Here is a 23,441-nt window from a genome sequence, read left to right as displayed (position 1 = left end):
TGATACGTTAATACCGTAGTACAGTAAGGACTATAATGACCGTTGCTAAGGAGGATCAAGACAGAGAAAGGGAAAGAGGGTAAAAGACAGAGCGATGGACGTCAGATAAATCACCAGAAGAAGACAGACAGGAAGTGAACACTAACGGAACACAGTATGGGCTCTGTAGTGTTTAAAGGACTCGTTAGTGGATCAGACCGTTTGGACAGTTACAGGAAACCTCGATAAGTGCTGCCGTGTCAGCCGTTCATACACCGTGGAGCGGAGGTTTTCTTTCCGCGGAAGAAACACGATGATTTTTAAAGTCAATAAAATCATTTAAATGAATATTGGGAGTCGGTGCGGTAGTTTGTTTAGTACCTGGCCGTGTAATAAGCGGGATGTGCGGCGAGGCGGACGTTAGGGGGAAAGGAACACCTGAGCTGCTGCACACTACTCCGTGCATGTCGCCCAGCCCCATCGGCAACTCCCGCTGTGATATAGATTCAAGACCGCGCTGCAGTCGACACGTTGCATACGCTTTCCGTGACGCTCACTCAGGGGAGACGCAGCACTGGGCCTTCGTCCGTGGGGGTGTTCACCTGGTGCCCTGTGTCCCCCCCCCCCCCCTCACCTGTGTCTACCTGCTGATTGGTGTGTGGGCGTTCAGGCTCTGTTTCCCTGTGTGGGTGGTAGTGTGTGTGAGATCGCTGTGTCATGTGTGTGTGAGTAATAAATGCCCACACCGGGTTGCATCGTGGACGTTCTGCCTCCGCCTCCTTGCTTGGTCGGGCCGCTCAGCTTCACAGTCCTACATCACATTATCCATACATTAGATATATATGTAATATACTGTTGGGGACATATCTCCCATAGCTTTGAGCCAGCGTATCAGGTCTGTCCTGACGGAGCACACGCACCTGTAGCCTTGGTGCTGGGCTCAGTGTCCTGCCTGTCAGCTGGTAGAGGTGTTATGACTCCATCTGTTATGCAGCATGTTGATGATTCTCTCTGAGCTGAACACACGGGTCTGGGCTCTTCAGATTTGACGTGGCATCTCTCCCGTGGGGTCAGACCGTGGCCCGTGGCATGTCTCCGGCCGAAGCTCCAAATAAACCGTCAGTGTTTGCCGTCAGAGCTCCAGCTCTCCTCGAGTCTCTCTGAGTCCTGACTCCACTTGCTTCAGAGGTTTCCCCACAGATATCTCCATCTCCTTTTTTAACCCGGTGAAGTTGATTAAAATGTATTCTTCAAGAGCGCCGTGGCCAAGAGGGCAGCATGAACAACGGTACAACGAGTGAACACCCTCACCGTTATGCTTAATACACATTCCTGCGACTAAGCGTCTGAAGTGGGACAAAGGCTCCGGATCAGATATCGCTGACTCTCCCACTGCAGACGGCGGCTCCATCTCGAAGCCGTTATCGGTGTCTGAGCAGCTGCAGCTCGCAGGTGTCCGCAGACAGAGGATCCTCCAGCCCTTTGTTCCTCTGAGGATCAGAGCGGAAGGACGGATCGTCTCTGACCCCGCAGCGGCTTTACGGAGAGGACACTGATCCCCTGACGATGCGGGTAGCCCTGCCTTCGAAGAGAGGAGGAAGAGGAAGAGAGGAGGAAGAGGAAGAGAGGAGTGCGTTTCTTCTACATTCAACCACAGATTTCTGACGACCTCACCCGAGTAAGAGTCGACGGGACAGGAGCGTTAGGTAGGGGCGCAACAACTAATCGATTCGTTGGTGACGTCATCATGCGTGTGTTTTACGCGTTATCGGTCTTTTTATCGGTGCTGGAGACATTTCAAACGTATGTCGTGTATTATTGCTACAAAAACATTATATCGCAGTCTTAGTTTCGACAACTCCGTTTCTCATACGCAATCAGACTACAAAATGTGTCGATGATGTATTTTCTATTTTCCAATCCAGACGAGATCTCTCTCTCCGTCTGTGTGCGAGGGGCGGTTTACACACACACGCCGAAACACGCCGAAACACACACACACACACACACACACACACACACACACACACACACACACACACACACACACACACACACACACACACACACACACACACACACACACACACACACACACACACACACACACACACACACACACACACACACACACACACACACACACACACACACACACACACACACACACACACACACACACACACACACACACACACACACCCGGCTGCTACATGCATGCAACACACACACACACACCCGGCTGCTACATGCATGCAACACACACACACACACACACACACACACACCCGGCTGCTACATGCGGCAACACACACACACCCGGCTGCTACATGCATGCAACACACACACACACACACACACACACACACCCGGCTGCTACATGCAGCAACACACACACACATACCCGGCTGCTACATGCGGCAACACACACACACCCGGCTGCTACATGCATGCACCACACACACACACCCGGCTGCTACATGCAACGCACCACACACACACCCCCGGCTGCTACATGCAACACACACACACACACACACACACACACACACACACACACACACACACACACACACACCCACCCCCACCCCCCCCCCCCCGGCTGCTACATGCAGCAACACACACACACACACACACACGGCTGCGACATGCAGCAACACACACACACTGCGGAGAAGACTGAGAGAACTAAACTTTACCCGTCTCGATGCTCGTTGCCTAAAGTGCAATAAGAGTTCAGCATGTGAGGGCGGCAACACGAGCAGTTTGTCTAAACATGTATCCAAAGCGCTCCACATCCAGACGGAGCAATGCAGGTTCCACTGTCTCTCCAGCAGCTCTCTAGCCCCGTCCACGAGTACGTCTCCACGGCAGGTGTTCTGTATGCTAGCAGCAACACCGAGCTAACTACATTATACAAACATAATGATTTGAGGAAACTGAGTTATTTAGTTTGTTAAAGTTTCAGCTATTCTGTTCACAGTTCTGTCTTCACATTATTTAACACGATTTGTTAAAACATTGTTGTTTCTTTTGATGTGAAATATTATTTATTTAATTTAAATAAAAAGCAATGTTAGTTTACCGTTTTTCCCCCGAAAGAACCGATAAGAGCACCGTTAAAAGACCGGATCGATAAGCGCTATGAAAGTAGTAGTACCGTTAAAACCTTAACGATCCGAATAATCGTTTCATTAATCGATTATCAAACTAGTCGTTTGTTGCAGCCCTAGGGTTAAGAGAATAGTGGAAGATATATGCTGGGTAACGGTACTGCACAACATGCAAATTAAGCATTGAAGATAAAAGTGTGCACACTTCAAAGTTGTAATGGTTTCCCTGGTCAGTCACAAAAGCACGGTCATCGTTTCTGGTAAATTACCTGCGTTTATAAAGAGCTGTTCTTCGTCTTTGTGACGACTCAAAGCTTTCACAACAGCATCCACACACCCATCCACGAGGAAGCCTCCAAGATAGTCTCATGAGGAAAAACTTTCACACACACTGATTGGTGGACGACAACTATACCTCCAAGGCCACAGCTCTCTGCTAGTGGACCAATCAGGAAATGATAAAAGGAGATGCCGTAATACAAGGGTTGCATCACAAATGGAAATGTAATCACAAATTGGATAATAGTGATATCCAGATTGCAGAAGGCACGACATTGCATCGATGCGTACACATTTTATTATACGGACATCTGTAGAAATCTTTGTTTTGCACAAATCCTGAAAAAAAGATCCATCTCTCCAATATCGTTAAACATATCACAATATAACACACACACACACACACACACACACACACACACACACACACACACACACACACACACACACACACACACACACACACACACACACACACACACACACACACACACACACACACACACACACACACACACACACACACACACACACACACACACACACACACACACACACACACAATGATGAAAGTGAACCAAAAACACACACCACGACTCCCATTTCATTCATATAATTTAAAGCCCGTACTTGTGACAAATACTGCTGGAGAAAATGTTACTATGTTATTATATGATCACGTCTTTTGGAGAGAGACACATAATGCCTTACAAGATATTTGAAATGTCATGTGCCCATGGAGAGTAAGAGTTTGTGCGTTGAACTCATACCTCAAGAATGGACTAAAAGACAAATATTTATTAAATATGTCAATGGTGGCGAAAAAAAAAAAGCTATATAAAAATATATAAAAACATGTCTATGAAGTGTTTTGCTCAAAATACCAAACAGATCACCCGTTCTAGCCATGCCTCATATCCCTCTATTTCACTTCCTGTTTCAAAAGTGCTGATTTGGGGATAAAGCTTTAACACTAGAACCACCAACGGGTACATTTTACCCGCAGCTGTTTTTTTGTTGTATGTAACTTTTGTTCAATAAAATATTAACGTCTCCCAGTCCGTGACTTTTCCTGAAAGTGTGTTATGTAACACCCTGTGTTGTTAAAAATGGTCAATATGAAGTCAGATTGAAAAAATCGCCAAAAAAATGGATATTTATACCTATTTCCGCCAGCGGGTAATATTTACCTCATAGAAATGCAGCGCTCCTCGCGCTATTGATTTTGCGATCAAAATGATCAAAATACTACGGAGGGAAGATATTTTCATTTGGAGGGGAAGCTCGCGAGTGTGTGTGTATGTGTATTTGTGTATTTTTGCGTTTGTGTGTATTGTGTTTCCCAGAGAAAACCCTCACGAGAAACACCGGCTGTTGTTGTGCCTGCTGCTGCCTGCTGTCAAGTTACTCCGCTCTCCGCTTGTAATTATGCCGAAGCTTCAAAGTTATATTTATCATCTGAATTTGCCGAAACAAGTTTAATATTCTGAAAGCCAAGACTTTGTTTAATTTAAATCAGATGAAAACAAACTGTAACGGACCCTGCCGTGTTATCTATGATTACTTTACTCTTACGTTCATAATGTCAGCCGGAGGGGGGGGGGGCGGCGCTGCTGGAAGAGCAGAGTGCGAGTGAGAGGTGCCTGTCTTCGTCCCTTTACAAGCTTCAAAAATGTATTTATCGTGTGATTTTGGAAATAAAAGTTTCATATTCTGAAAGCCAAGACTTTGTTTGTTTAAAATCAAACAAAACACCCGAACCCTGAAAAAAATAGTTGTTTAAATCCACGTCTACTCTGAAATGAGCCGTTGCGACTTCCGACTGATTTTGACATAATATGAAAAGCTGAGAGTCCACAGATTATATTGGTATACATGTCATCCCTGTGCGATCAAAACTCACCGTTCTGTATGGTACATTGTACCTTGGAAATCAATAGCGGGTAAACTTTACCCGTTGGCGGATATAGGTATACAGCGACCTCTGGCGGTTCTAGTGTTAAAGAGGAGGGGTCTGAGCTCATGCGGGACCCGGCAGCTACCGTCTAAACTAAATGCTGCCGTGATGAAACGCCATATCATGGATTATCAAGGCTCTGAAACAGTCTGGAGCTCAAAGGCTTTCTCTCTTGCCGGTTATACCACAAGGTGAGTTCCTTTCTACTTCCTGCTTCTTCACACACATGCTCTCCAGTACAGGTTAGCTCTGAGTGTTAGCGATGCTAATGTAAACACCGACCACATTACGCCCAAAACAGTCGGGCATTGTTTCTGAGAGCAACTTTCTGATTGGCCCGTGGGTCCACATTTCAGATGTTACGTCATATCGGACGCTAATCTGGATCAGCTCCGTTGTTCCCCGTTTTTAGAGATTTGGGTACGGAGGAAAAGAGAGAGGGTTTTATTTTCTGACGCTGCGTGAGTTCCCCGACGCACCGGGGACACATGGTGATGTAGAGAAGACATCAACAAGCGCATTTTGCATGATAGGTCCCCTTTAAAGGAAGTGGTCATCACCAGATAGCCCAACTCTAAACGCATGGATGGACATTTACAAAATGGAGGATAAAATCATCTGTCAATCACAAACTGGAACTATTTGATGGAGAGAGTGCACCGATTTCGTAAAACCTCAGTCCAGATGTTATTCGTACAAACGTTTGATTTGACTGTGAAGGCCTGATCACTCCCTCATGTTCGTACTTTTTACTGTTTTTATATTATCTTTGTAGAAAAAGAAAAACGCATTTCCGGCAGACAAACTTAAGATGTACAATAACTACGTATTTGAAAAAACACAAATTGTTCGCTGCCAAATGTCAGTAAAACATATATTACAAAAGAATAAATAAAACCCTTTACTCTTACCTTTAAGCTGGACTCGTAGTTTGTATTGACTTTAAACATGAGCCCCAGTCTCAGGTGGATCTCTTTAGATCTGGAGAAGCTGGGGTCGATGTAAAGAACCTCCTGGAACGCCTTGATCGACCTGTTCACAGAAACAGAGAGCGTTTAGTCAAAGGAGAACTCAAATATTGAAGTCAACGGTAACTGCGATGCTGAAACTAATCCCTCTTGTTGCAGGTACATCACCTCCTCGACTCATTCTTCCACCACAGATAAAACGACTTTTACTCAGAGGTGGTTTCACAAGCATCCACCGGACAAACTCACAATATGACTCAACATTTCAACATTTCAATATTGACATTTAGGCTGTGACTTGGTGTCAGATATTAAAAGAACATAAGTAAGTGCAACCAAAAAGCATTAAAGCGGCGTGAAATCCCAGTTTGAGTCAATCCCCAGAGGAGCTTTGAGAAGTTTTCCACAGCCCTCCACTTTAAAATAGAATATGTATTAGGGCTGCAACAAACGACTAATTTGATAACACACACAAACAACCCAAATGTCGGCTATAAAACGTAGACAAAAGCTATACAACAGCTTATGTCTCTTTAGGTTGACATATTGTTCTTTCAAATGATCAACAATGATAACTAACCTAACTTTAATGGACCTGAGCCGTTATAAAGAATAATACATTACAACAAATTATAAAATTGTGAATCACAAAAAGTGTTGACAGGCTTTGCTACAACACATCGGTAGATTGTCTCTAGTGTTGTCACGATACACACATTTTGGTTTCGATACCAAGTCAAGAATTGAGATTCCGAATTATTTTTCGATTTCTTAAAAAAGGGGAAACAGTCTTAAATGTAATTATTGTGCTTTATTTCACACCAGAACCAGAACCATAACACAAACTTTTAAACAATGAGAACAATAAATTAAATAAATGACTAGAATTTGTATTAAATAAAATTAAGCATCATCTTAAACAACTTTTTTGTTTTTCGCCTCGGGCGTCTTTTTTGTCAACAAGCCGAGGCGCAGCAGCAGTTGCACTCCCACTTGCAGCCATGCTTCTCGTTTTCTCACATGCTCTGGCAGCTAGCGCGTGCACGAGAGAGGGGAGGCACTTCGAGCGTGCATAAGAGGGGAGGCACTTAGAGCGTGCTTGAGAGGGGAGGCACTTCGAGCGTGCATAAGAGGGGAGGCACTTAGAGCGTGCATAAGAGGGGAGGCACTTCGAGCGTGCATAAGAGGGGAGGCACTTAGAGCGTGCTTGAGAGGGGAGGGACTTAGAGCATGCACGAGAGGGGAGGCACTTAGAGCGTGCACGAGAGGGGAGGGACTTAGAGCGTGCACGAGAGGGGAGGGACTTAGAGCGTGCACGAGAGGGGAGGGACTTAGAGCGTGCACGAGAGGGGAGGGACTTAGAGCGTGCACGAGAGGGGAGGGACTTAGAGCGTGCACGAGAGGGGAGGGACTTAGAGCGTGCACGAGAGGGGAGGGACTTAGAGCGTGCACGAGAGGGGAGGGACTTAGAGCGTGCACGAGAGGGGAGGGACTTAGAGCGTGCACGAGAGGGGAGGGACTTAGAGCGTGCACGAGAGGGGAGGGACTTAGAGCGTGCACGAGAGGGGAGGGACTTAGAGCGTGCACGAGAGGGGAGGGACTTAGAGCGTGCACGAGAGGGGAGGCACTTAGAGCGTGCACGAGAGGGGAGGCACTTAGAGCGTGCTTGAGAGGGGCGGGACTTAGAGCGTGCTTGAGAGGGGCGGGACTTAGAGCGTGCTTGAGAGGGGAGGGACTTAGAGCGTGCTTGAGAGGGGAGGGACTTAGAGCGTGCTTGAGAGGGGAGGGACTTAGAGCGTGCTTGAGAGGGGAGGGACTTAGAGCGTGCACGAGAGAGGGGAGGCACTTAGAACGTGCACGAGAGAGGGGAGGGACTTAGAGCGTGCATAAGAGGGGAGGCACTTAGAGCGTGCTTGAGAGGGGAGGCACTTCGAGCGTGCATAAGAGGGGAGGCACTTAGAGCGTGCATAAGAGGGGAGGCACTTAGAGCGTGCTTGAGAGGGGAGGGACTTAGAGCGTGCATAAGAGGGGAGGCACTTAGAGCGTGCACGAGAGGGGAGGGACTTAGAGCGTGCTTGAGAGGGGAGGGACTTAGAGCGTGCTTGAGAGGGGAGGCACTTAGAGCGTGCACGAGAGAGGGGAGGGACTTAGAGCGTGCTTGAGAGGGGAGGGACTTAGAGCGTGCACGAGAGGGGAGGGACTTAGAGCGTGCACGAAAGGGGAGGGACTTAGAGCGTGCACGAAAGGGGAGGGACTTAGAGCGTGCACGAGAGGGGAGGGACTTAGAGCGTGCACGAGAGGGGAGGGACTTAGAGCGTGCACGAGAGGGGAGGGACTTAGAGCGTGCACGAGAGGGGAGGGACTTAGAGCGTGCACGAGAGGGGAGGGACTTAGAGCGTGCACGAGAGGGGAGGGACTTAGAGCGTGCACGAGAGGGGAGGCACTTAGAGCGTGCTTGAGAGGGGCGGGACTTAGAGCGTGCTTGAGAGGGGAGGGACTTAGAGCGTGCTTGAGAGGGGAGGGACTTAGAGCGTGCTTGAGAGGGGAGGGACTTAGAGCGTGCTTGAGAGGGGAGGGACTTAGAGCGTGCTTGAGAGAGGGGAGGGACTTAGAGCGTGCACGAGAGAGGGGAGGCACTTAGAACGTGCACGAGAGAGGGGAGGGACTTAGAGCGTGCTTGAGAGGGGCGGGACTTAGAGCGTGCTTGAGAGGGGCGGGACTTAGAGCGTGCTTGAGAGAGGGGAGGCACTTAGAGCGTGCACGAGAGAGGGGAGGCACTTAGAACGTGCACGAGAGAGGGGAGGGACTTAGAGCGTGCTTGAGAGGGGGGAGGGGCTTAGAGCGTGTTTGAGAGGGGAGGGACTTAGAGCGTGCTTGAGAGGGGAGGGACTTAGAGCGTGCTTGAGAGGGGAGGGACTTAGAGCGTGCTTGAGAGGGGAGGGACTTAGAGCGTGCTTGAGAGGGGAGGGACTTAGAGCGTGTTTGAGAGGGGAGGGACTGCAGGCACGGCTGCAGTGCAGGGAGTGGAAGCAGAGCGCTGAACACACACGGCTCTTATTAAAACAGCACTTTCTCACCGGAGTACTTTTCCCCGACATTCTTAAAGTACCGATACTAATGAAACGGAGGAATTGTAACGTTTTTAACGGCAGGGTGTATCGGTACACCGTGCAACACTACTCTGCAGTTACACTTTCTTACACACACATAAATACAGCACACAGTGTCTCAACATGACCTATTTTCTGCAAACACTTTGAAATAGCTGAATCAATACATTGATGGGTGCTAGTGGAGCCCGTGCGTGAACTGCGAGTGCCGGACAAGATGATAATTTAGTTTCAACCAAATAAACTACCCAGTATGAACGTTAGTATAGCCCTTATTACAAACATTAGGTCCTCAATTTATAAAATGTGCTAATAAAGTTAATCTGAGAGTTATTTTCCCCGGCATTTTGAACGCACATCTGACAGTGGGAGCTCGGGGGGCGGGGCTTAACGGGCAACTCAACTGCGCATGCTCTGTGAGTGCACATACGGGTACTTCTGCTCTGACAGCCAGGCATGCTGGGTAATCTGTGACGTTTCGCTCTCAAAAGTTGGGCCATTTTGTCCTCATGCGCCAATGAGCAGCTCTCACAGGAAATAATGAGACTCCGCCTCCCACGCTGTATCCAATTGTTATCATACATCCATGGCGTCGGAGCCTCGCAGCGGCGAAACTGTGGCGCGCTTAATTGCGCCGCATTAGCGCATCAGATGAGGCCCCCTCCGCAAGATGAGGGTAGGGAGGGGCGGGCCTGCAGGTAACACACTTTTTACTGTTGTTTAAAGTGAAGTGCTCCCACGCTGTTGAAGATTTTAGTCGGACCGTGCTTCTCTACGACTACGACAAAATCAAATGATCGGAATCGGATCGGGAGCAAAAAAAGGTGATCGGGACATCATTTCCTCTTGTGAGACTTTCTCCTGGTTCTCACCTGGCGTCAACATGAGATCTGTATCAGGAAGGCTTATTTGGATAAGGACCTCTGAGCAAAGGCCTTTGCATTCACACCTGGCTTTAAAAAGAGTTGTCGTTATTTTAATTTTGCTTGTGTTGCAGTTGAATTTCAATATGCAAATGTGAAGGCCCGGAGGCAAAGAAGTAGAGCTGCTTTGAATGGGCTCCTGGTGGCATATTGTTCACCAAGTCAACGCTTGAAATTGATGGATAAATGAAATGGACATGCAACTGGATAAATAAAACATATAGCGGAATTATGTTTAGCTTACATATGCGTTCTGTGTATTTTCTAAGTAATTGCTGTTGTCCAACTTTTCTTTTTCTTATGTACTTTTAGTTATTTTATTTTTTTTTAAATTAAGAAAAACGTGCTTTTGGTTGAACATGTTGTGTATTAATCTCAATAAAAATGTGATCACAAAAAAACATATAGTGGAAAGACTCAACAAACCTGTACTTTGTTCGGTCTCAGTTTTAAATTCATCCACGGACAAAAAGGAGACGATACATTTTCAAACCTGGATAACAAGAACACTTTAAAGTAGATGTAATGGCTGACTCAGCACTTTCTCAGCTTGAGCTAATGTTAGCATCACAGACGGCTAATTCAGGGCTTGATTCAGGGCTTTTCAGACGATAAGCTTCTAACAGTGATGAGAAGCTTTAACTCGAATATTCATCTTCCTGTTCCCCAACGACCAGCTGTCAGTCCTTTAAACTCTAAGACTGAAGAGATGGACGTTAAATACATGATGGGAAATATCTGTTAGATGTCTTGGAAATAGACGACAACCCACTGCAATGTGTTAAAAAGATACAGGCGATTATTTTCAAGTGTATTCATTCATATAAAACGTCATCTGCATACAAGGAGACCGTTAACTGAAACAAGAGCTAATGTTTGGTCAATTTCAATAATTAACGTCATAAAATAATGTTTTTTAAATGCTGTAAGTAACAAGAAAATTCTTCAAGCTCTAATAACTTTTATGAAAACTTTTATAGTGTCCGTTGGTTGAAAGAAAAGTTGATATTTGAGCCCCAGACTGACTTTATGGCGCAGAGTTTCTCTCTCTCTCTCTGATGTGAAAGTATGTGCTAGGTATATCGACCTAGGACTAGAGATGGACGTTAAATACTTGTATACATGATGGGAAATATCAACTAGATGTCTTAGAAATAGACGACAACCCGCTGTTTTGTGTTAAAAAGATACAGGCGATTATTTTTGAAATAAATAGTAACGTCATCTGCATACAAGGAGCCCATTAACTGAAACAAGAGCTAATGGTTTGGTCAATTACGAGAATTAATGTGGCTTTTTTTAATGTTGTTTGCAAAATAAAGTAACAGTGAAACAGTGACAAAAAAGTTGATATTTGAGCCCCTAGACCAGTGGTTCTCAAACTGTTTCTGTCAGGCCCCCCCAACACAAATAGTCAGGCTCAGTGGCGGCGCCAGAGATTTATTTTGGGGGTGCTGTGGGGTAGCTTGACGTTTCATAGAGGGTGCTCAAACATTTAGGGTTTCCCATTAATGTACCGGGCGCTACAGAGGAATGTTCTACTGCAACACTCCCCACGCAAACACACATTGATTTTTAAATATTGAAGTTGAAAGCATCGATCTGGTGCACTTTGAGAGCATGAAGAGATCTATGGATACCTCTCTCAACACCCATTTGAACAGATTTACTTTTTCTTTATGGATATTTTACAAATCACTCCCTTTTAAACTTTATTCTTGTTTTACTGTCATATAGTATTTCATACCCGTTTTTCATTTATTATCTTATTTTTTTATAACTATAATGATCATATAAACGTGTGCCTCGGAAATAATTGTTTACATTAATGGTGACCAAACCGTTTGAGACCCACTGAGATAACACTGAAAGAGTCCTTTAGCTCACTGAGTCTCTCAGTCTGACAGCAGAGGACTCTCCTCCACCTTGTTGCTGAAAAAACTCCTTATATCTGTTAGCATAGCTCGCTAGCACCAGAAGCTAACAGCAACGATCTCCGGTACCGGTGCGCGCTCTCTCTTTCTCTCGTGCACAAAATGGCCCCACGCACACACAGAGCCGAGCTTTACTGAAACAGAGACCCAGACGTAATAGTATACTGTACTGCATCATATTATGTTCGAATCAATAATTTTCCAAATTATGATTTTAATTTTTTTAATAACCATTTTTCCTCCTGGTCTCTGGCGCCCCCCCCTCATGCCTCTGTGCCCCCCCTGTCATGCCTCTGCGCCCCCCCTGTCATGCCTCTGCGCCCCCCCTGTCATGCCTCTGCGCCCCCCACCTTGAGAACCACTGCCCAAGACTGACTTCATGGAGGTGGTTTGAAATGGATGACGCAGCGTCTGCTCTCTGATGTGAAAGCACGTGCAAGATAAGAGCTGAAACTCTGGTGTCACGATGGCAATAAACTCCTGAAATCAAACCAGTCTACGGACATTAAACCAAACAGTCTCACATTAAACCCACTCATTGTGCAGCTACGACAACAATAGCATGTCAGCATGGAGCTTTTCTGCTGTATGAAGTGACTGAATATCCTCTTCCTCCTCTCCATGCACTGAACTCATTGCCCCCTCCCTCCCTCCCTGGCAGGAGCCATAGTGAATACTTAGAGAGCGCAGCTAGACAGAATTGGTTGCGACACACAGCGTGCGGTCGCCAAACGATGAGCGGAGAAATATTCCTTCCTTGGAAAAGGGCATCTGACAGCTAAACAGCAGCATGGATGCAATGTGGCGTGTTAGTTTAGATTTTAAGGCATAAATGTTGCAAGATATATTTCTAAAGCGGAGAGGGCAAAATAACACACATCCTTTACTCAAGTAGAAGTACAGATACCCGTGTTTAAAAGTAGAAGTACTGACTAAACTTCTTTACTCAAGTAGAAGTAAAGAAGTTTGGGCTTTGAAATGTACTTAGAGGTCCCATGACATTTCTACTGATCATAGTTCCATTGTTGAGTCTACTAGAATAGATTTACATTGGTTTCTCACAGCATCTCGGTATAGTCTGTGTGTTCACTCTCTGTCCTACACGGCTTGATATGGAGTAAGAAAAAGGTTGATAAACACAGAGAGAATTTATCCGCGATCCCAACTCGTCTATTACCAACGTTCACTGCGTTTGATAGTGACGCCAATGATCCTGGTGTGAGGCGCTCCACGGATTGGTCCATTTGGGTATGGTCACTGTACCCAGCCAGATCTCCAACGAGGCGTTCTGGGGCAGCACAGACAGGTCTTCTCTGTGTTAGAGCTGTACTCGCTACAGGGTGTGCTTTGAGGGTTTGTGACTGCAGACCGTTTACATGCAGAAAAAGCTTCATAACACAAGGGGACGGGTCAGAACCAGAAAAGCATGACATGGGACCTTTGAGTAAAAAGTACCCATAACTAGCAGCTGTTTTAAAGAGTACCTGACCTCCCTTTATATCAATAGAACAATAATGTCATTGTTAGCTAATGAATGTTTCCATGCTGAACAACGGCAACATGACAACGTTTCCATTGGTCCCTCTTCTTTAGAGAAGACCAGGAAGTGATGGATACACGGATCGTGTTCCAACCAATAGGCACGCAGTGACTCTAAAGAATAATGATCACGCACCAACACACATTCAGACTAAAGGAACCAGCTGTTTGGGAAATGAGAGAAGTAGAAAGTACAGGTATTTGAGTTCAACATGTGAGAAGTAGAAAGTACAGGTATTTGAGTTCAACATGTAAGAAGTAGAAAGTACAGGTATTTGAGTTCAACATGTGAGAAGTAGAAAGTACAGGTATTTGAGTTCAACATGTAAGAAGTAGAAAGTACAGGTATTTGAGTTCAACATGTAAGAAGTAGAAAGTACAGGTATTTGTTTTCAACATGTAAGAAGTAGAAAGTACAGGTATTTGAGTTCAACATGTAAGAAGTAGAAAGTACAGGTATTTGAGTTCAACATGTAAGAAGTAGAAAGTACAGGTATTTGGGTTCAACATGTAAGAAGTAGAAAGTACAGGTATTTGAGTTCAACATGTAAGAAGTAGAAAGTACAGGTATTTGAGTTCAACATGTAAGAAGTAGAAAGTACAGGTATTTGAGTTCAACATGTAAGAAGTAGAAATTACAGGTATTTGAGTTCAACATGTAAGAAGTAGAAAGTACAGGTATTTGAGTTCAACATGTAAGAAGTAGAAAGTACAGGTATTTGAGTTCAACATGTAAGAAGTAGAAAGTGCAGGTATTTGAGTTCAACATGTGAGAAGTAGAAAGTACAGGTATTTGAGTTCAACATGAGAGAAGTAGAAAATACCGGTATTTGAGTTCAACATGTAAGAAGTAGAAAGTACAGGTATTTGTGTTCAACATGTAAGAAGTAGAAAGTACAGGTATTTGAGTTCAACATGTGAGAAGTAGAAAGTACAGGTATTTGAGTTCAACATGTAAGAAGTAGAAAGTACAGGTATTTGTGTTCAAAATGTAAGAAGTAGAAAGTACAGGTATTTGAGTTCAACATGTAAGAAGTAGAAAGTACAGGTATTTGAGTTCAACATGTAAGAAGTAGAAAGTACAGGTATTTGAGTTCAACATGTAAGAAGTAGAAAGTACAGGTATTTGTGTTCAAAATGTAAGAAGTAGAAAGTACAGGTATTTGAGTTCAACATGTGAGAAGTAGAAAGTACAGGTATTTGAGTTCAACATGTAAGAAGTAGAAAGTACAGGTATTTGTGTTCAAAATGTAAGAAGTAGAAAGTACAGGTATTTGAGTTCAACATGTAAGAAGTAGAAAGTACAGGTATTTGAGTTCAAAATGTAAGAAGTCAAAGTAAAAAGTCGTCAGAAAAAGTTGCAGTGGAGTAAAGTACTGATATCAGAAACATGTACTGAAAAACAGTAACGAAGTATTTGTACTCCACTACTTCCCACTTCTGTAATAAAGTAATATTGTCCTGGGGCAAAGCTTGTTTTAGGTGGATATTAACTACGAAACTAGCCTTGTGTTCTGGCAAAGAAACGGGCAATACACTACGTGCCAATATTATTCAATGCTATATTATGATTTAAAATATTTGAATAATAACTACTAAAAGAAACCAGTGCCATATGCACAAAAAATGCGAAAAATGTTAACAATTGAATCTCTATTCTCACCTTGATTAACATCAAACATAAAGGCACTACTTTCTGTACAATCTTACCCTGTCTGCCAACAATCTTTGTTGGTTAGCTTGCAATACAAAATGCATAAATAAATGCGTTTGAATTGCATGTAGAAGGAAGAATAGCTAATGCTTCATGCTATCGCTAATGCAAATCCTTGTTAAGGCATCCGAATGCAGGTTGTTTTCAAGTAGATAGTTTCCCAAAACATCAAGTGTCTAGATATTTCCTCCATGATATAAATATGTAATAAATACTATCACAAGCCCTTTTCTTTTTAATGCAGCCTATCCCGAGATCCTCCAGGTGCTGACGCCGCCCTTCACCTCTTTTGGCTTGTGTTGAAACCCCTCAGTTTTCTCCTGCTGCTCTCGTCCATGACCTTGTAGGCCTCCGGTGTTTTGCCCCTGCCAAGTTTTGAGTGTCCCCGTCTGTGAGGCGAGGGAATGTGTTAATGGGGGAAGGGAGGGTGTTGTTTTGGGTTTTCATGGATGGATTACGTCACTGTGAGGCCCGGAGGAATGCTGAGCTGTCAGATGGTGAATGTTACCGGCCTGAAGAGGCGCTCGGACCAGAAACACTGGCACACATATCCGTGTGTCCTGAAGACATGTCGTAGTGTTACAAATGTGTTTCATGCGGGACATATCCAGACGCTTGAGTGTTACAATCAGGTTTTAGCTACTTTAAAAACACTGCATTAGGATGCCTTAACAATGATGCCATTAGCATAAAGCATTAGCTATCCTTCCTGGTGTCATACCTATGCATTTTATATAGCTAACACTGGCCCAAATATCAAGCTTGTCCTTAAGGTTAAAGGTTCAAAGTTGGTTTATTTATATAGGACATTTTAAGACAGAGGCAATTCAAAGTGCTTCACATAGGCATTTAACACATCATTAAAAAACAAAAAAAGGACAATTCATAAAAGCGATAAAATACTGTCTGCAGCTAAAAGTGCAATCATGAGGTTCAAACCAGAACTAGCTTTTTACTTGTGCAATTCACAGGGAAAAAACTGCTTACATGGGGAATTAAATATATGTTACAACTTATATGCAGCGATGGCAAAAGTACACACATCCTTTGCTCAAGTAGAAGTACAGATACTCGTGTTTAAAAATGCTCTGGTGAAAGTAGAAGTACTGACTAAACTTCTTTACTCAAGTAAAAGTAAAGAGGCTTTGAAGTGTACTTCAGTAGAAAGTACAGGTATTTGAGTTCAACATGTAAGAAGTAGAAACTACAGGTATTTGTGTTCAACATGTAAGAAGTAGAAAGTACAGGTATTTGGGTTCAACATGTAAGAAGTAGAAAGTACAGGTATTTGAGTTCAACATGTAAGAAGTAGAAAGTACAGGTATTTGAGTTCAACATGTGAGAAGTAGAAAGTACAGGTATTTGTGTTCAACATGTAAGAAGTAGAAAGTACAGGTATTTGGGTTCAACATGAGAGAAGTAGAAAGTACAGGTATTTGAGTTCAACATGTAAGAAGTAGAAAGTACAGGTATTTGTGTTCAACATGAGAGAAGTAGAAAGTACAGGTATTTGAGTTCAACATGTAAGAAGTAGAAAGTACAGGTATTTGAGTTCAACATGTAAGAAGTAGAAAGTACAGGTATTTGAGTTCAACATGTAAGAAGTAGAAAGTACAGGTATTTGAGTTCAACATGTAAGAAGTAGAAAGTACAGGTATTTGGGTTCAACATGTGAGAAGTAGAAAGTACAGGTATTTGTGTTCAACATGTGAGAAGTAGAAAGTACAGGTATTTGTGTTCAACATGTAAGAAGTAGAAAGTACAGGTATTTGGGTTCAACATGTGAGAAGTAGAAAGTACAGGTATTTGTGTTCAACATGTAAGAAGTAGAAAGTACAGGTATTTGTGTTCAACATGAGAGAAGTAGAAAGTAAAGGTATTTGAGTTCAACATGTAAGAAGTAGAAAGTACAGGTATTTGAGTTCAACATGTAAGAAGTAGAAAGTACAGGTATTTGAGTTCAACATGTAAGAAGTAGAAAGTACAGGTATTTGTGTTCAACATGTAAGAAGTAGAAAGTACAAGTATTTGTATTTAATATTTAAGAAGTAGAAAGTACAGGTATTTGGGTTCAACATGTGAGAAGTAGAAAGTACAAGTATTTGTATTTAATATTTAAGAAGTAGAAAGTACAGGTATTTGGGTTCAACATGTAAAAAGTAGAAAGTACAGGTATTTAGGTTCAACATGTGAGAAGTAGAAAGTACAAGTATTTGTATTTAATATTTAAGAAGTAGAAAGTACAGGTATTTGTGTTCAACATGTGAGAAGTAGAAAGTACAAGTATTTGTATTTAATATTTAAGAAGTAGAAAGTACAGGTATTTGTGTTCAAAATGTAAGAAGTAAACTTGCATTTCCCCATAACGATGTTGCTTAGCAACCGGCGTAAACGGACCTCCGCGCTATCAAGCAGTGAGCGTGCGATGTCCTGTTCAGATGACGTCAAACCCAACGGGATGCCATAAATAAACTACACAGAATCACACTACACCCCTACGCCATGACTACATTCAGGCAGCCTGCAGAACACAACCTCTCTGGAAAATTTAGATACTTATTGGAAACAAGATCCAAAATGTAAAACCTTGGAAAATGCTGTTTAATACTTTTTAATAGTCTTCATTTTCGCTAAATTGATTTATCAACTTTTAATACTTGTTAAGACCCCGCGGACGCCCTGACTTGTTAAGCTGCCAGACTTCAGTAATAAAACGTTGAGTGTCTGACTGTCTCGTGCCAGAGTAATGTTGACCCGTCACTCTGTACAGACGTAATGTAATAAAAAGAAGCTGGTGAATATTATGTAGCCTATCGTAGCTCCTAATGCTACGAGTAAAAAGGCTGTTGGAGAGTTTCTCTGCTGCCTGTGGGAAAGAGAGGCTGGGTGCAATGCACACGGTGCATTTCCAAAGTAAATCCGTTTGATTAAAAGCCGACGTTTGACAGAACAATCCCCCACGAGGAACTGAGCCACTGTGGGTCAAAAAAGAGGGTCCATCTGGACAATAAAAGTATACCCACAAGCAAACAAGCAACATCCAGTTTCATCTGTAACTATAAGTGGACTAATGGATGCATCGGTCCACTATTTGTTTTAAACAATTCATCATGTATGTGATTTTGCTTGTAAGATGTTTGGTCTGTTGTACGATATGTTAAAGTGAAGCGACATCACGCAACAATTGGTATATTTGTGGTTTAGCGCCACTACTTTCCCACACTGCAATACACCACTGTCATCAAATAATAATAATACGTTTTATTTCGAGGCGCCTTTCAGGACACCCAAGGTCGCCTTACAGTGCATTTAAAAGTTAAAACAGCTAAAACAAAAACACAAATTAATCGAAGCGACGAGGCAATACAGCAGCATCAAAGCATAAAACAGGCCAGACAAGTGGAGTGACGGAGTGAATACAACAGAAATAAAACAGCTTAAGTGTAACGCATGCTTTTGTTATGATTACATCACCTATGGAACATCACAAAAAGCCAGTCACCATCATTGCCAACACAGCGAGACATTAAGCAACAATGCAAGACACAGAAACAAAGCTAATATTCGGTTAGCTGCCTGCCTCTGTTCCACACCAGCAATCCGCCCTTTCCTTACGAGTGGTATTAACATGTCCACGCTCTGGTGATTCTAGCAGCACAGCTAACGAAGCTAACAGCTAACTGAGCTGAGCTGAGATCAAATGTACTTTATTGATTCCAATTTGGGAAATGTCTGCGTGGCAGCAGCATAAAAAGACAAGGCATTGGAGACATTAAAAGACTAGAAATAAACAATTCAAAATGTAAACATCTCAAAGGCGGCAGTGGCTCAGTCAGTAGGGGCTTGGACTGGGAGCCGTAGGGTCGCCGGTTCAAGTCCCCGAACAGACCTGAATATGGACTGCTACTTGGAGAGGTCCCAGTTCACCTCCTGCCCTGCCGTGGTGCCCTTGAGCAAGGCACCGGACACCCCCCTTCCCCCCCACTCCCATGCTCCCTGGGCGCTGTGCAATAGCTGCCCACTGCTCCCAGTGCTAGACTCCTGGTGCTAGGGTGGGTTAAAAGCAGAGTGTGCGACCATTAAAGAAGGTTTCACCCTCCGATTCGATCTATCTTCGATTCTAAACAGCGAACAGCGAACTGAGCTAATGGCTGGTGCAGATTGTGTTTAGCGTTACTTTCGCACGCACAAGTAAATCTGTCCATCAGGAAACTCTATTATTCGCGGATGGTTGGAACAGAGCAGCTAAAGGATGTGAGGGGGAGAAACTATCCATAACACGTGATCCATTCTCACCCAAAACAAAGGATGACACACCTCTACTGGGAGACGGTACGACTTGCTAACCAACACAAGTGTAAGAACCGGCGTTTAGGGAACACAGTGAGACCAACAGAGACAATGTTCTGCCTTTTTCAAGTTTAAAATCCAGCGTGGCATCAACGTGATCTTGATTACATGCTGTTGCTTTAAAGATATGACCTTGGATGGAAATGTTTCCCTTTCTTTCCGATGTTTTAGAAACCAAACTATGGATCTAGAAATCAATCAGCGGATCGTTGAGAATGAAGATCATCGCCATAATAACAACATGGCATTGAAGCTTTCAATGCTTTGCTTAAACCGAGAACAGAGACCAAATAGCTGTTTCATTGTGGTTCATCTTGAGCAGAGAAGCATCCTCAAAGGTAGCATGGCAGGAGAGATAACGCCGAAACACAGCGTGACATACGGAGCCTCTTTTCGTTTGGTGAGAGGGCTCACCTGAGGACACTCGGATAACTACGGCCATACAACACGTGTTTTCTTGCTGCTGTTTTGCAACCATTTATTGTGCAATGGATGTCCAAGCCTCTACACTTCATAAAACATCAACTCTAAGCAGTAGGGAAACAGAGGACGCTGGCTCACTGGAAAGGAAGGTCATGAGGAATCTAAATGCTGCACAGAATAAAAACACAATCATTGAGAACAAGAGCCAGCACTCATTCATTCAGCTTTCTTTTCTTAAACCAGTACAAACTGACATCAGGCCGGTCATAAACCCATTTTTAATATCATATCCTTATCACACGAATCCCTTAAGAAATCTGATATTACTTAAATTATGTAGCTTTCCGGTTCTAGCTCTGCGACAAAAAGTATTGTATCTGATCATGTGCTGGTGCTCGCTGCGCAATGTGCACAGAGCTGACCATTTGAGAACTTCCTCACGTATCATGAGCTAGTTTACCAACACCACATACATACATACATATATATATATATATATATATATATATTGATATATAAATGAAACGAAAACTCAAACTATGACAGCTTTCAAGTCATTAAAAGCACCTAAAAGAAGCATTTATACATATTTACCAGCGACGTGCAGTCAGGGGAAGCAGAGCCTCACCCGTCATACTCCAATGTAACGGAAAAACAACTAAAGAAACACTAAATAGTAATAATAATAAAATGTCTCCACTGATCTGTGTTGTAAGTGTGATTTCTGTTTGATTCCAATCGCTTTTTATATTAAAAATCAGAAAATTGGCTGAGCTCCGCTACAACTACATGGGAGCGATGAGGAGTGAGGCAGGGACGAGCTCTGCCTCACTAAGCCCACAGTTAACTGGCTGGACACGGGCACTAATGTAGCACGGGCACTTATGTAGCACGGGCACTAATGTAGCACGGGCACTAATGTAGCACGGGCACTAATGTAGCACGGGCACTAATGTAGCACGGGCACTAATGTAGCACGGGCACTAATGTAGCACGGGCACTAATGTAGCACGGGCACTAATGTAGCACGGGCACTAATGTAGCACGGGCACTAATGTAGCACGGGCACTAATGTAGCACGGGCACTAATGTAGCACGGGCACTTATGTAGCACGGGCACTTATGTAGCACGGGCACTAATGTAGCACGGGCACTAATGTAGCACGGGCACTAATGTAGCACGGGCACTAATGTAGCACGGGCACTAATGTAGCACGGGCACTAATGTAGCACGGGCACTAATGTAGCACGGGCACTAATGTAGCACGGGCACTTATGTAGCAAGGGCACTAATGTAGCAAGGGCACTAATGTAGCACGGGCACTAATGTAGCACGGGCACTAATGTAGCACGGGCACTTATGTAGCAAGGGCACTAATGTAGCACGGGCACTAATGTAGCACGGGCACTAATGTAGCACGGGCACTTATGTAGCAAGGGCACTAATGTAGCACGGGCACTAATGTAGCACGGGCACTTATGTAGCAAGGGCACTAATGTAGCACGGGCACTAATGTAGCAAGGGCACTAATGTAGCAAGGGCACTAATGTAGCACGGGCACTAATGTAGCACGGGCACTTATGTAGCAAGGGCACTAATGTAGCACGGGCACTTATGTAGCAAGGGCACTAATGTAGCACGGGCACTAATGTAGCACGGGCACTAATGTAGCAAGGGCACTTATGTAGCACGGGCACTTATGTAGCAAGGGCACTAATGTAGCACGGGCACTAATGTAGCACGGGCACTAATGTAGCACGGGCACTAATGTAGCACGGGCACTTATGTAGCAAGGGCACTAATGTAGCACGGGCACTTATGTAGCACGGGCACTTATGTAGCAAGGGCACTAATGTAGCACGGGCACTAATGTAGCACGGGCACTAATGTAGCACGGGCACTAATGTAGCACGGGCACTTATGTAGCAAGGGCACTAATGTAGCACGGGCACTAATGTAGCACGGGCACTAATGTAGCACGGGCACTTATGTAGCACGGGCACTTATGTAGCAAGGGCACTAATGTAGCACGGGCACTAATGTAGCACGGGCACTTATGTAGCACGGGCACTAATGTAGCACGGGCACTAATGTAGCAAGGACACTAATGTAGCAAGGGCACTAATGTAGCACGGGCACTAATGTAGCACGGGCACTAATGTAGCACGGGCACTTATGTAGCAAGGGCACTAATGTAGCACGGGCACTAATGTAGCACGGGCACTTATGTAGCACGGGCACTAATGTAGCAAGGGCACTAATGTAGCAAGGGCACTAATGTAGCAAGGGCACTAATGTAGCACGGGCACTAATGTAGCACGGGCACTAATGTAGCACGGGCACTAATGTAGCACGGGCACTAATGTAGCAAGGACACTAATGTAGCAAGGGCACTAATGTAGCACGGGCACTAATGTAGCACGGGCACTAATGTAGCACGGGCACTAATGTAGCACGGGCACTTATGTAGCAAGGGCACTAATGTAGCAAGGGCACTAATGTAGCACGGGCACTAATGTAGCACGGGCACTAATGTAGCACGGGCACTTATGTAGCACGGGCACTAATGTAGCACGGGCACTAATGTAGCACGGGCACTAATGTAGCACGGGCACTTATGTAGCAAGGGCACTAATGTAGCACGGGCACTTATGTAGCAAGGGCACTAATGTAGCACGGGCACTAATGTAGCACGGGCACTTATGTAGCAAGGGCACTAATGTAGCACGGGCACTAATGTAGCACGGGCACTTATGTAGCAAGGGCACTAATGTAGCACGGGCACTAATGTAGCACGGGCACTAATGTAGCACGGGCACTAATGTAGCACGGGCACTAATGTAGCAAGGGCACTTATGTAGCACGGGCACTTATGTAGCAAGGGCACTAATGTAGCACGGGCACTAATGTAGCACGGGCACTAATGTAGCACGGGCACTAATGTAGCACGGGCACTAATGTAGCACGGGCACTAATGTAGCACGGGCACTTATGTAGCAAGGGCACTAATGTAGCACGGGCACTTATGTAGCACGGGCACTTATGTAGCAAGGGCACTAATGTAGCAAGGGCACTAATGTAGCACGGGCACTAATGTAGCACGGGCACTTATGTAGCAAGGGCACTTATGTAGCAAGGGCACTAATGTAGC

General features: G+C 44.4%; 1 protein-coding gene across 1 annotated transcript in view; it reads right to left on the bottom strand.

Moving 5' to 3' along the window:
* The window catches only part of kdm6a (lysine (K)-specific demethylase 6A), a 94,110-nt gene that overhangs the window by 58,042 nt on the left and 12,627 nt on the right, over positions 1 to 23,441 (bottom strand). Inside the window, exon 6 of the mRNA XM_034078307.2 lies at positions 6,240 to 6,360. Within this exon, the coding sequence (XP_033934198.1) occupies positions 6,240 to 6,360 (121 nt within the window). The remainder of the gene's footprint in view (positions 1 to 6,239; positions 6,361 to 23,441) is intronic.

Source organism: Pseudochaenichthys georgianus, unplaced genomic scaffold (assembly GCF_902827115.2).
Source record: "Pseudochaenichthys georgianus unplaced genomic scaffold, fPseGeo1.2 scaffold_410_arrow_ctg1, whole genome shotgun sequence".
Classification (NCBI taxonomy): domain Eukaryota; kingdom Metazoa; phylum Chordata; class Actinopteri; order Perciformes; family Channichthyidae; genus Pseudochaenichthys; species Pseudochaenichthys georgianus.
Note: the sequence above shows the minus strand (reverse complement) of the source record. Positions and strands in the feature narration are given on the sequence as shown.